This window comes from Branchiostoma lanceolatum, chromosome 13 (assembly GCF_035083965.1).
Source record: "Branchiostoma lanceolatum isolate klBraLanc5 chromosome 13, klBraLanc5.hap2, whole genome shotgun sequence".
NCBI classification, from domain to species: domain Eukaryota; kingdom Metazoa; phylum Chordata; class Leptocardii; order Amphioxiformes; family Branchiostomatidae; genus Branchiostoma; species Branchiostoma lanceolatum.
The window spans coordinates 540,446-552,691 of record NC_089734.1 but is presented as its reverse complement, the minus strand read 5'-3'; the positions used below and the strand labels follow the sequence as shown (position 1 = coordinate 552,691).

At 42.3% G+C, this 12,246-nt stretch overlaps 1 protein-coding gene across 1 annotated transcript in view; it reads left to right on the top strand.

Moving 5' to 3' along the window:
• Window positions 1–1,222: 1,222 nt before the first annotated feature.
• The window catches only part of LOC136447026 (transformation/transcription domain-associated protein-like), a 51,859-nt gene continuing 40,835 nt past the window's right edge, over window positions 1,223–12,246 (top strand). Inside the window, exons 1-18 of the mRNA XM_066445695.1 lie at window positions 1,223–1,292; window positions 2,487–2,628; window positions 3,873–3,922; window positions 4,402–4,477; window positions 4,736–4,770; window positions 5,073–5,177; window positions 5,456–5,539; window positions 5,931–5,987; window positions 6,116–6,238; window positions 6,878–6,955; window positions 7,576–7,664; window positions 8,231–8,327; window positions 9,341–9,479; window positions 9,634–9,712; window positions 9,927–10,074; window positions 11,061–11,111; window positions 11,430–11,521; window positions 11,851–12,065. Coding sequence (XP_066301792.1) covers window positions 2,523–2,628; window positions 3,873–3,922; window positions 4,402–4,477; window positions 4,736–4,770; window positions 5,073–5,177; window positions 5,456–5,539; window positions 5,931–5,987; window positions 6,116–6,238; window positions 6,878–6,955; window positions 7,576–7,664; window positions 8,231–8,327; window positions 9,341–9,479; window positions 9,634–9,712; window positions 9,927–10,074; window positions 11,061–11,111; window positions 11,430–11,521; window positions 11,851–12,065 — 1,624 coding nt within the window. The 5' untranslated portion in view covers window positions 1,223–1,292; window positions 2,487–2,522. The remainder of the gene's footprint in view (window positions 1,293–2,486; window positions 2,629–3,872; window positions 3,923–4,401; window positions 4,478–4,735; window positions 4,771–5,072; window positions 5,178–5,455; window positions 5,540–5,930; window positions 5,988–6,115; window positions 6,239–6,877; window positions 6,956–7,575; window positions 7,665–8,230; window positions 8,328–9,340; window positions 9,480–9,633; window positions 9,713–9,926; window positions 10,075–11,060; window positions 11,112–11,429; window positions 11,522–11,850; window positions 12,066–12,246) is intronic.

Sequence of the window (12,246 nt, the reverse complement as noted above, 5' to 3'; positions counted from 1 at the left end):
CATCCACTGCCTACTCGAGAAGGGTTGAATTGAGGTGGATGGCCAGACGGCCATGTTGGGGAAAACGTGTAACAGTTTGGGTTCAAGCGCCTCCAACTGACCAGTCTAACTGGTCGCGACCTTTTAGGCGTGCGTGCCTGTGATCTGGCCTCCGGTTTCGGCGTGGGTTCGAATCTCGGTTGGGATCACTTCTGTTTCTACTCGCTCCTTTGATTTGTTTCAAACGCATGACATAAAAGACCTAACTATAAAACGAACGAAAGACGCGGATTTGTTCGGAGACGTATCGACGAGAAACTCCAAGAAACGCCAAGAAACTCCTTTGTGAAAACAACTGTCACAATATTCGAAGAACCCAGCGTGCTGCACGCCTCCTGTTGATCACACTGGGAACTGCAGCAAAGGTGATAAGCGTACCGTTACCTGGAACTGTCCTATTCTCAAAGCAGATGTTGGGGAGGTTAAATCGTTACGTTTTACCAAGGAGGTTTATGGTTTTACAAGCTTCCTGTTTCTGTGTAAAAAAAAACGAGTTCCTAACGTTAGTCGCAGGTCTGCGGTCAGTGATGTGTGTGTTTAAAACACCTTTTAAGTTTAGATATGACTTCCATTGGCATTAATCCGCCAGGTAATATAAATCCGCCACTTTGGAAAACAGTGGGTTTGAGATATCTCTAGTGCAGCAACACCCCCCCCCCCCCATGCACAGTTTAGATACACAGGAGTGCATTATACTGGGGGACGTTGGGTTGGAGATCTGTTTGGACGTAACTTGATAGTTTCACTGTGGCGAAATTATGTACCTTGTTATATGTAGAACGAATTCATTAATTTCAGACGTTTTGCTTTCTTTCATAGCAAAACAGAGCGATTGTTAGAACGAGATCAGACGACGAATATTTCTTTCATCTCTTCGAAAAAATGAAGGTGATCATCTCTCATGTCCCTAGCACACTTTTCCCGCCATCCACATCCGGGAGCTTTCATCAGACCGTCAGAAGTGAGGGTCTTCTGGTGACAGCTACCGCAACAAAATGGCACACATCATGAGACAACACAAAAATCATCAAATGATCATTATGGTACAAATTAAGGAACTTGGAAATTAGTATAAAATATTTTCTTCACACTTGGCTTTCATAAACTCTTTTAGCTTCCAGAAAAATGGTAAATCTATCGTCTGAGAGCTGTATTCTGTTTTGATGCTATCATTCATTCATCGATCTTGTCAAGCCAAGATGGCGGCGCTTGGAATTTGAGAAGAAAGAAGAATGCAGGTTTAGCCGATTTAGGTGAGTTTTACGCCAACAATATGCATGAATGACTACTGAATTACTTACACGATAAAACAAGGGTTTATTCAGCTGTGTTTCTGACGTAAACCTACCCGTTTTAACCAGAAATAAGGTGGAACTTGTTGAAAGTTGCTGAGGTAAAATGCCTTTGTGTCGTCTGCGTCCTGTGGGTGTTAATCTCCGCGTGGGCAAACGGCGCGCAGGTAAGTCGGACTATCGGGCGGTCAGAGGCCGGCAGACGGGAACAGAAGGGTGCAACGCGAAGGAAAACGTACCGTTGTTGATTGTGAGGAGTGTTTTGTGTGTAAAGTCGTCCTGTTTCCCTCCGATCATGCCCAAATCTGTTGAAGCGTGAAATGATTTCTACCTGATATACATGTATATGTGTTTCCCGCCAGGTTCCTATCTGTGAAAATGTTGTGATCAGTGCGATGTACACATAATAATTAGAAGCTTTGTGGTGTACTCAATGCACATATTCATAATCTAAAGTTCTGTTTAGACAATAACGTAGCACTATTGACGACTTAACCAAAAATGTTTCACACCCCGTCCCCTCGATCCAAACTCAAGTGTTTTGGTTTCTCTGTCTTGTGGCTGCCCCCCTCCCCCTGTTGAAAGTTTGATCCAAATCAGACACCATGTTATAAACTATGAATTTATAGATTCTGGTTTCTTGTTGTAATGATTTAATGATAAAACTAGATATAAGCAGACCCCAAAGGCAAAGCTACATGAACAAGTACTAAATTTAATAGACTAGAACATTGATTTGCCCTCATTTTCTGTGTGAAAACAAATTAGTTTGCAAATTTATTTTCCCCCTTTTTGTCTCCTTGGAATTCATGTCAGCAGTTAATCCGAAACCCCTCAACAGAGTTGTCTCCAGCTGTATCTTGTTTCTGCCCCACATATTGTTTGAGAGCCCATGTTATTGATTTTCGTTGTTAAATCTGTCATTTCAACCTTAGGAAAATACATTTTCATAGATTTCATGTCATGACGGAGGTCTGTTTTTTTTGACAGACGAGATTAATCATTTTGTCCCAACGAGCAAATTTTTGTCCCGGGACGGAGAGACGGGTCCTGGAGACTGCCCTGCTCCAAAGTTGCCATTGGGATGCATCAAAAGTGCTTTTATGACTTTTTATCAACAAGAATCTGTTGTTTCTGATGACTGCATTGTTTTAGTTTCCAGTTGAGCATCGGACGTGACTGATCTTCACCATGGCAACAGCCACGCCCCACGCGACGGTGATCAGTCCGCAGGACCTGCTGGCTCAGATGAACAAGTACCGGAGCTACGCCGCCATTCTCGCCGACACTAACCAACGTGAGTACGGAACCAAGGAGTGGATGAACGAACAAATGAATGAATGATGCTGAAGAAGAATGATGGATGTCACTTGAAACGTCCGAAAATTATCTTTGAGTCTTATCCAGTTATAGAGATAGAATTATATTTGAAAATTTTTGATCTGGATGTCTACCTTCCTACCTACCTAGAATGAATGAATAAGCCAAAGAGTTAGGCTGCCATTCTTGCCGACACCAACCAGAGTTTCTGTTTCTGTCAGAATATACTAGATAAAAAAATGTGACAAAATTTCATTGTTTTGGGTGACATGCTTGTACTTAGCTTAATACTATTCCAGAAAAATTTTTAGGAGGTGCACACACACATACACACTCACACACACACATACACACTCACACTTTGATCAGTCATTTTATAAACAGTTGAAGAAGTCTGACTTTTACACATCTATTCTGTGGAATGATGACCCATAAACCTCATCAGAAAACCCGTTGCCATGGCAACAGTGGTTTCATGCTTACAGCCTCAATCTGACCACAGCAGCAGGGATCAGCTCAGAACTTCAATTTCCTTTCAAACAAGAATTATTTAAAAAAATTGCAATTCTTATTAGTAACATGTTGACAGTTGATTGTTAAGTAATGTGCTGACGTTAGAATGAGTGGTGTAAATGTGGAAAATTGTGTTCTTGTTTGGATGTGTACTTGAACTTCTGAAGCGATCCCCTTCTTCAGTACAGAATGATGTAATCTAAAGATACACCAGAGTCCCTGCAGAAGGGACGGTGATATTCCAACTGATAAGAGCTGACTGTACTGACTACCATTCTTACTAGTAGTACTACATGTAACTAGTACAAGTAGTAGGCTGTAGACCTCGGTTGGGGGGTGATACTGTGAATGTTGAAATATTTGTGGTGGTTTTATTTTTGTAGTAAACTCTCCACTGCAAGATCATGACACTTCAAATATGTGTTTCCAATGTATTACCATACCACTGTACTACAGAATTGTTTCTACCACAAACTTAAAACAAAAAAGCAAAAACTTCCTTCCCCTCCTACTGTGAAATAAAACCACTGCAAAAGTAAATGAATTTACAGTATGCTATTGAGTGTCCTGCTACAGTTAAAGATAAGATGTTCCCAGGGTTAGTAAACATACATGTACAATGTAGACTAAGTCAACCTTGCATGAGATTAAAACATTTGGTCTTATTTCCCAGTAACTTAAGAACAACTTTTTTTTTTCCGTCCACAGAGGATGAGCACAGGTTGAAGGTTGCTCAGGAAATCAGTGAGAATTTCGAGGTAAGCATCATGTTATTTTGCCAAGAAGGTCATGATTTTGGTTCCATTTGTGCTTTTGTGGATGGATGGATGGAGAGCATTACTTGAGAAGCCGTGAAAGGATGTGAAAAGATTTTTGACATGTGGGTAGGTGTCAGCAAAATGAAGTTTGATAATGAGCCCCCTTGTGACTATCTATGCCACTGCAGCAAAAGTTTTGATATCTCTGTTATTCTGGAGTGGATGTACTGTGGTCATTATTTCTGTGTGGCAGATAGCTCTTGTGATTACAAATGTTTGTTATATGCATTTTGAAAAAAATGCTCAGGGTACTTGTTGTGCTATCTGTTTAGTATTTGGTCACATACTGCAGAAGAAGGATGATAAAATGCACCAACTTTTGAACAGTCTCACCTGGCTGTAAGATTAGTTTTTATCAGATGCTAATCATCTATTTTAATGACATAAGCTTAACTCTAGTTTTACCCCTCCCCCACCAGTCCATCGTGACATCCGGCCAGTACCAGTCCTTCCTGGAGCACGCCATCCCACGGTTCCTCAAGGTGTTACAGGAAGGTAAGACTGTCTTACTCTTCATTTATACGTCTTACATGTAGGAAGTGTAAGTACTTTTTGTGCAATCCCAAGAAGATAAAGTGCCATATGAAGTGAAGGCACCACAGTTAATTTGCCTTGAGCACTTGAAAGTAGTAAAGGTAGCTTTGACAGCAATTGTTTTGAGGTCCATAAACTTTTTGGCTTTTTGAGATGGTTATCTTAAGAATTGCAATGATATCCCTTTATCATGCACAACCCTTTCTTGTATTTTTGCAGGTGACACCATTTTTGTGCAAGAAAACCCCATTCAGGTAAGGAGATCTCTGGAAAACAATGATTTTGGAAATGACAGATAAAGCATGATGGCTGTTACATAGCCTTGTACACACAACATTATAATTTTTTGTGTCAATTAAGTTTCATACAATGTATATCGTAGTATTTACTCCGAATAGCAATCTGCCATACATTTTATTTATTTAGTTATTGCCATACATTGTTACCATTGTTGTGCAATAAAATTTGCTTGATTGATGTCTTCAGAGGTACCAGTCATGTCCTTCCCTTCAGTTAAGAAAGATGTTGATGTGTTATTTTTGGTGATACTTTTTAGCAACTGCGGAAACTTCTGTTGGAGATCATCCACCGCATCCCGACCAATGATCACTTCCGCATCTACGTCAGCAAAGTGCTGTCCCTCATGTTCCAGCTTATAGAGGTCAGAGGTTACAGGGTAGAGGTCGGGGATTACAGGGTAGAGGTCAGGGGTTACAGGGTAGAGGTCAGGGGTTACAGGGTTAGGGTTATTACATGGGGACTTATCTTTTTCAAGTGGTGGTATACCTGAAATTCATTTGAAATGACCTGTGAATGCTGAAGGTAAAGTGTAAAGTTTTGTTTTTCTGTGTTTCAAAACATCAGTTGCCTTTGAACTAGGCATCACTAGATTCTGAGTAAGTTTCCAAATGTGAATGTGTGTTTCTGTGTCCCCTGCAGAGAGAGAATGAGGAGAACGTTCTGGTCTGTCTGAGGATCATCATCGAGCTGCACAAACAGTTCAGGCCACAGATCCAGCCGGAGGTGGGTATCACACAGGGGTTTCTGCATGAGCTATCACACCGGAGTTTCAGCCAGAGTTGTTGTATCACATCTGGGTTTCTGCATTGGTATAACACCAGGGTTCAGCCATTTTTTGTGGTACCACCAGGGATGGGAGGTGGTATCACACTGTGGTTTCAGCCAGGGTGGGCATATGGTATCACACCGGGGTTTCATCCAGGGAGGGAATTTGGTATCACACTGGGCTTGTCATCCAGGGTGGCGACTTTGTATCATGCTATGCAGGCTTTTGTAGGGTAGATTAGTTTTCTAGAATTCTTGCTAAGTTGTTAAAGTTACCATGTGTTGTATTTTATTTGATTCTTGAGCAGTAAAGTTACAAATGTAATCCTGTATGTCCTTTCTTTTTCAGATCCAACACTTCCTGCACATGGTGAAACAGATCTACAAGGATCTGCCTGCAAACATGGTAAGAAGTAACTAAGAACTGTTCCATTGTGAATTTCCATGACTATCATTTCTGATACTTTACATTACAAGCTTAAAGCTACATAAACAAAATGATGACTCACACTATGTTTTTTACCTCTCGCGTAGAACGCGATGTTTGAGAAGCCGATCAACGTGACGCTAGACGCGGCGACCGGCCAGCCTGTGGTTCTCCCGCTGTCCGGAACCGTCACCGTGCAAACGGAGAAGGCTGACGGCAGCAAAGAAACCGTGAGTTGAATCTTTACTTGTTTTTCTTAGATTCACTAGTCTCGTGATTGATTTACTGCATTGTTGAATTGTTATAAGTTTATACAATCAAACAGAGGTCGAGGGCAGCAAAGAAAAACCGTGAGTCGCGTGTAGCTGGTCTTGCGTACTTGGATACTTGGATCCTATACTCACTTCAATAGCTATCAAAGTGGCTAGTCTACCTTGAGTACAGAAACAACATACAACCAACATACAAACTACCTAAAAGTTGTTACTGACTGGTAGCTATTTACATACTAGTACTCAATCAAGTGACAATTAGTTTCGTTTTTACTGTGAGAGAAAAATGGTAGTTTCGCTGTCATGAAATCATCTCAAACTGCAGTAGAGTCTAAGTAATTATTACAATTAAAGGTATTATTTGAGGACCGCTTTTAAATTGTTTGCAAACTAAACTAACGGTTTTTAAAACATCGTGCTCGCGGATGTCTATTTTTCATAGAATTTTATAAATATTGATAAAGATTTTGAATTTACTTTTAATATTTCGAAAATATTACAAATGTAACCTAAAAACCTGCGCGGTGTCTCGGAAAGGACTCTATCTTTTCAAGTTTTTGATAATAGTTTTTCCCCCTATGTGTCTCTCCCCCACAGCTGACGGTCCTGTCTAAGGGGATCAACTCGCTGAAGGTTCTAGCAGAGTTACCCATCATCGTGGTGCTCATGTACCAGGTACGGGTTATTTTCATCTGTCCTCATGTTTTTAGCCAAAGACACTGGGTTACTCCTACTTTTGTCCATAGGTTCTTTGAGTTCTTTAATGAGCAGAGGTTTGACGTCTGAGACTTCCCAATACATTAACCAAAGGCTTAATGTCCTCTTAGAAGGTCAAAACTGTTGTGCCGTATGTGTAACTTGTCCTCATAGAAACATGCCAGGCACTTTCAAGGTTCTAAAAAGGAACACTCTCTTGTTGCTTGTGACTTTCTCCAAGTTTGATGTCATTCGGACAGGTATCCAACGAATTATGCTGTTTTCTTTTCAATTCATGGCTTAAATGCCTCATTTGCATAAATCTGCATAAAGAGCCCTGGAACCATGATGTCCCACCTGGACCATACATGTAGAACAACATACCTTAAAATGATCAAGGGGCATCAAGCTATCATTCTATGATAGTGGACTAAAAATATAACGGGTGTCCTACGAATGTCAATTTCTAGGCCTCTTTTGAGAATCTCCTCCTGGACTATATGGTATACAAATGTATGTAGGAAACTCTTTATAACTTTTAATTGACATTTTGAGTTAGAATTGCAGACTGAGATACCGTTTCCTTCCCTCCCTCCCAGTTGTACAAGCAGAACGTCCACAGCGCCGTGGCGGAGTTCATCCCTCTCATCATGAACACCATCGTCCTCACTCCCTCCGCACAGGCCAGGTGAGGGGTGTTTTTTTTTTTGTTTCCTGTGTATTCTAATGTACATCTAGTCCAAACAGGCCAGGTGAGCAGGGCGTTTGTTCGTTCGTTTACTTGTTTGTTTATTGGGTATTTTAATGTCCTCAAAACAGGCTGAGTGACATACATATATAAATGACATGTGGCTGTAACTGTTATATGTAGTAAGAAGTTGTAATGTAGAGCTTCAGACATGCTGTAGTCTTGTAATGCTGAAAATGACTTTAGTGTGACCACTCAGCCATGTTTCCCCCAGTTGTAAGTGGATTTCATGTTTGCACTCCTTTTTTTTCTATTCTTCTTTGTTTTGCTGCTACCAACTTCAACTTGCTGAAGATTCTGTGGTATATATACCAACTGTTAGGTTAGATCCACTCACACCTTAGAAAATCCCTACTCTTTTTGATAAGTGTGGCGGGTTCTTTAACATGCTTGAGGTTTGACTCTCCTCAAAGACGGGCACTAGGCCACAAGCCATAGGAGCAAACAAGCTAGGCTGCCCTGTCTGTGTTTGCTGACGTTCTGTTTTCCTCATGTGTTTCCCCCAGAGCGTCCCCCCAGTTCAACCGTGAGTTGTACGTGGACTTCGTGGCGGCTCAGATCAAGACTCTGTCCTTCCTGGCCTACATCATCCGCATCTACCAGGTGAGACGTCTTCTACAAAGTCTTAATCTTGAGTGAGACTTCTTCTCCAACGTCTTAATCTTGAGTGAGACGTCTTCTCCAACGTCTTAATCTTGAGTGAGATGTCTTCTCCAAGGTCTTAATCTTGAGTGAGACGTCTTCTTCAACGTCTTAATCTTGAGTGAGACGTCTTCTCCAACGTCTTAATCTTGAGTGAGAGTCTTCTCCAACGTCTTAGTCCTTAAGACACAGTTTGTGTGCCTTACGCTTCCCCAAGACAGAGGGAGATATGTGGATGATGTGTTAAAGACCTTTATTATACATTTCTTCCCACAAGTACAGGCAAAAACATGGATACACATGTAACGCAGTTCAACTAGCAATACTAGTTAAGATATCTTAGAAATGTGTTGTAATACTGGTATATTATGATACAAGGGGTTGGCTTCTAGTTCTCGCTTCTTAACATTGAAAATGTAGGAGGAGACGAGTTATACATGTGTGTGTTACAGATGCTTTGGTGTGTGTGGATGGCTCTGATGTTTGTTTGTTTGTATGTCAGGAATCCGTGACGACCTAAGCTAACCAGATGGTGAAGGGCATGCTGTCCCTTCTGACCTTGTTTGTTTGTTTGTTTGTTTGTCAGGAATCCGTGACGACCTATGCTAACCAGATGGTGAAGGGCATGCTGTCCCTTCTGACCTTGTTTGTTTGTTTGTTTGTTTATCAGGAATCCGTGACGACCTATGCTAATCAGATGGTGAAAGGCATGCTGTCCCTTCTGACCTTGTTTGTTTGTTTGTTTGTTTGTCAGGAATCCGTGACGACCTATGCTAACCAGATGGTGAAGGGCATGCTGTCCTTGCTGACCTTGTTTATTTATTTGCTGTCCTTGCTGACCTTGTTTGTTTGTTTGTTTGTCAGGAATCCGTGACGACCTATGCTAACCAGATGGTGAAGGGCATGCTGTCCTTGCTGACCTTGTTTATTTATTTGCTGTCCTTGCTGACCTTGTTTGTTTGTTTGTTTATCAGGAATCCGTGACGACCTATGCTAATCAGATGGTGAAGGGCATGCTGTCCTTGCTGACCAACTGTCCGCAGGAGGTCACACATCTCCGCAAGGAGCTGCTCATCGCAGCGCGGCACATCCTCGCTACGGATCTTAGGAACAGTACGTAAAAAAAAAATTATTTTGATGTGTTATTTCGACGTAGAAATAGACACTCAAAGACAGTATGTTAAGTGCTAAAGTTGAAAAAAATCATTTGTTTTCAACTTTCCCCCCAAAAAATTTTAATTTTAAAAATTTTCTGTGTATTTTGCAGGATTTGTTCCCCACATTGACCGGTTGTTTGATGAGAAGGTTCTGATAGGAACCGGCTGGACGACACGGGAAACTCTCCGGTGAGTAATGCTAGAACTGAATGTAGTCTCGAATCCGTGCCTTTTATACAAGTTTGTCTTCCATTGCACTTAGATCTTAAGGTTTTGTGCTTTGTCTGAGAAGCTTCTGTGATTGTGTAACGCTGTCCTTTCCATCTGTAAATCCAGGGTTTCAGGAAAATGAACTGAACTGCACTGCGCATGGCCATGTCTTGAATTTTGTTGTGTGTTACAGCCCGCTAGCGTACAGCACTCTAGCAGACCTGGTACACCATGTCCGGCAGCACCTACAGCTGTCCGACCTCGCCCTGGCCGTCCACCTCTTCTCTAAGAACGTTCACGACGACCTGCTGCCCAGCAGTATCCAGACCATGTCCTGCAAGGTAAGGAGTCTCACCAAACCAACAGTGATTAATAGTAGTCATGTCTACAAGTACCAGAATCATCATTCCAGGATCGAGGTGTTTTTTTTCCCTAGAATTATCATAGAATGGAATTCATTGCCACCAAGTACAACAGGAGCATCCTCGCTAGGTAGCTTTAAACAACGTTTGCAGTTAGTTAGTTTAAAGGTTAGGTGTGACAGGCCGTCTACTGTAACATAACCAGCTGCTGCCGCGCCACATGCCTGCAAAGCTGATCTGTTACGCCAAAGGGCGGTTACACCAGCTATTCAGATACAGAATAATTGAAGGTACTACAGTGATATCAGGGGTGTCCCTGTGGTGTAGTGGCCTGCGCCTTTGTCTCTCACCACATCTGGTTCCAATTACTTGGATCAGAAGGCCCAGGTTCAAGCCCCGGGTAGGACATCTCTGGACAAGAGGCGCATGGAGTCATACCAAAGACTTCATAAAAATGGTACATACTTGTGAAACAGTATGGAAGTTAAACACACTTCACTGCCAGTGGACTAGCCCCGTGCTACAGTGATTGCACAACAGTGTGGCCCAGGGCTATGAAACGGAGATGGGCACCGCCCTATACATCAATAATGGTGTGGGAGGATTTTAACTAACTTAAACAGTGATATCAGGTCATCCTTCTCTCTGTGGTTGTATGATGCTGATGATGTTGCACATGTTTTGCTCTGTAATGCTAGAGTCACATTTCCATACCGGGGCCCGGCCTGGACGTTTGCGGGAACGTGAAATGAAAATTCATATCAAGAAATATACACAGATCATGCTTATGAATAACCAGTTTTACGTTTATGTCTTTTGTTGTCTTCTATGTCATACTTTTCGTTCCGGCAAACTGCCCGGCCGGGCCCCGGCTTGAAAATGTGACCCTAGCATAAGTTATGGCATAAATCTCACCTGTGAAAGCTTGAATGTTAACTTAGAAAGTTTAACCCTCCCCCTCCCAGCTGCTGCTGAACCTGGTGGAGTGCATCAAGAGCGACCAGGACGGAGGAAATGTAAGGGTTAAACATATCATTTCACGAAATATAGTGGATGCTACCTGAAAAGTCTGATCATTTCCAAAAATCTATCCAGTAACGTGAGTAACAGTCGCCCTACATTCAGCTATTATTTCTGTGTACATGCATTTTGTTTACTGTCTTGGAAGTCTCTTTTAATACTTAAGTAAACTGAAGCAACCATCTTGAGACATGAGTTAAGCAGCTGTCTTGTTCCTTCAGGGGCTTGAGATCTTGATGAGGAAAGTGTTTGTGCAGTTCTAAGCCCCTAAGACATGTGTTAAGAAGTTGTTAAAGTCGTACCATTCCTTGCAGGGGCGTGAGATCCTGATGAGGATGCTGGAAGTGTTTGTTCTGAAGTTCCACACCATCGCCAAGTTCCAGCTGCCGGGCATCTTTGCTAAATGGTAAGTCACAAATCTTACATCTACTATAAAATAAGAAAATACACTACAGAAGTAATGCCGCTTTTCAGTCCTTTCACTGAGGCGGGCCGTCGTTGCCTAGTATTAGTTGATAGTAGTATCCACTATTTGACTATACTTCTGCGGTGTTCCCTGACACGGGTGGGCAGTAGTCAGCTAGTCATCACACCGCACTTCCAAGCAGCTCTGTCCAGCGGGTCCACGCTGGTGAGACTGCACACTAAGCAAGGTCAGCTCTGATTGTCACCGTTTTCTCCCCTGTCCCAGTAAGAACGAGCGTGACCTTGACTGTACTTTATCCCCTGTCCCAGTAAAAACGAGCGTGAACTTGACCTGAAGGCGGCGGCCATCCCTCCCCCCCCCTCGCTGGCGAAGAGTGACAAGGAGAAGGAGGAGGAGAAGACGAAGCCGACCGGCGGCAGCTTCAGCAACTTCTCCGTGTCGGACTGCCGCAGTCTGGTCAAGACGCTGGTCTGTGGGGTCAAGACGATCACCTGGGGGGCACAGTCTTGTAAGACACCTGGAGGTAAGATCATAAATGGCTCAAGAAAATCCAAGATGTCAAAGAAAGTTCTTTGGTGACAGCATTTTTATCTATTTATTAATCTTTAGGATGGTCCTTTCAGTTAACCTAGTAACTGATTTCCAAGGGAGCCCTTACAAAATCATAACAAATGCAACATATGATAAGATACCTCCTACAGACA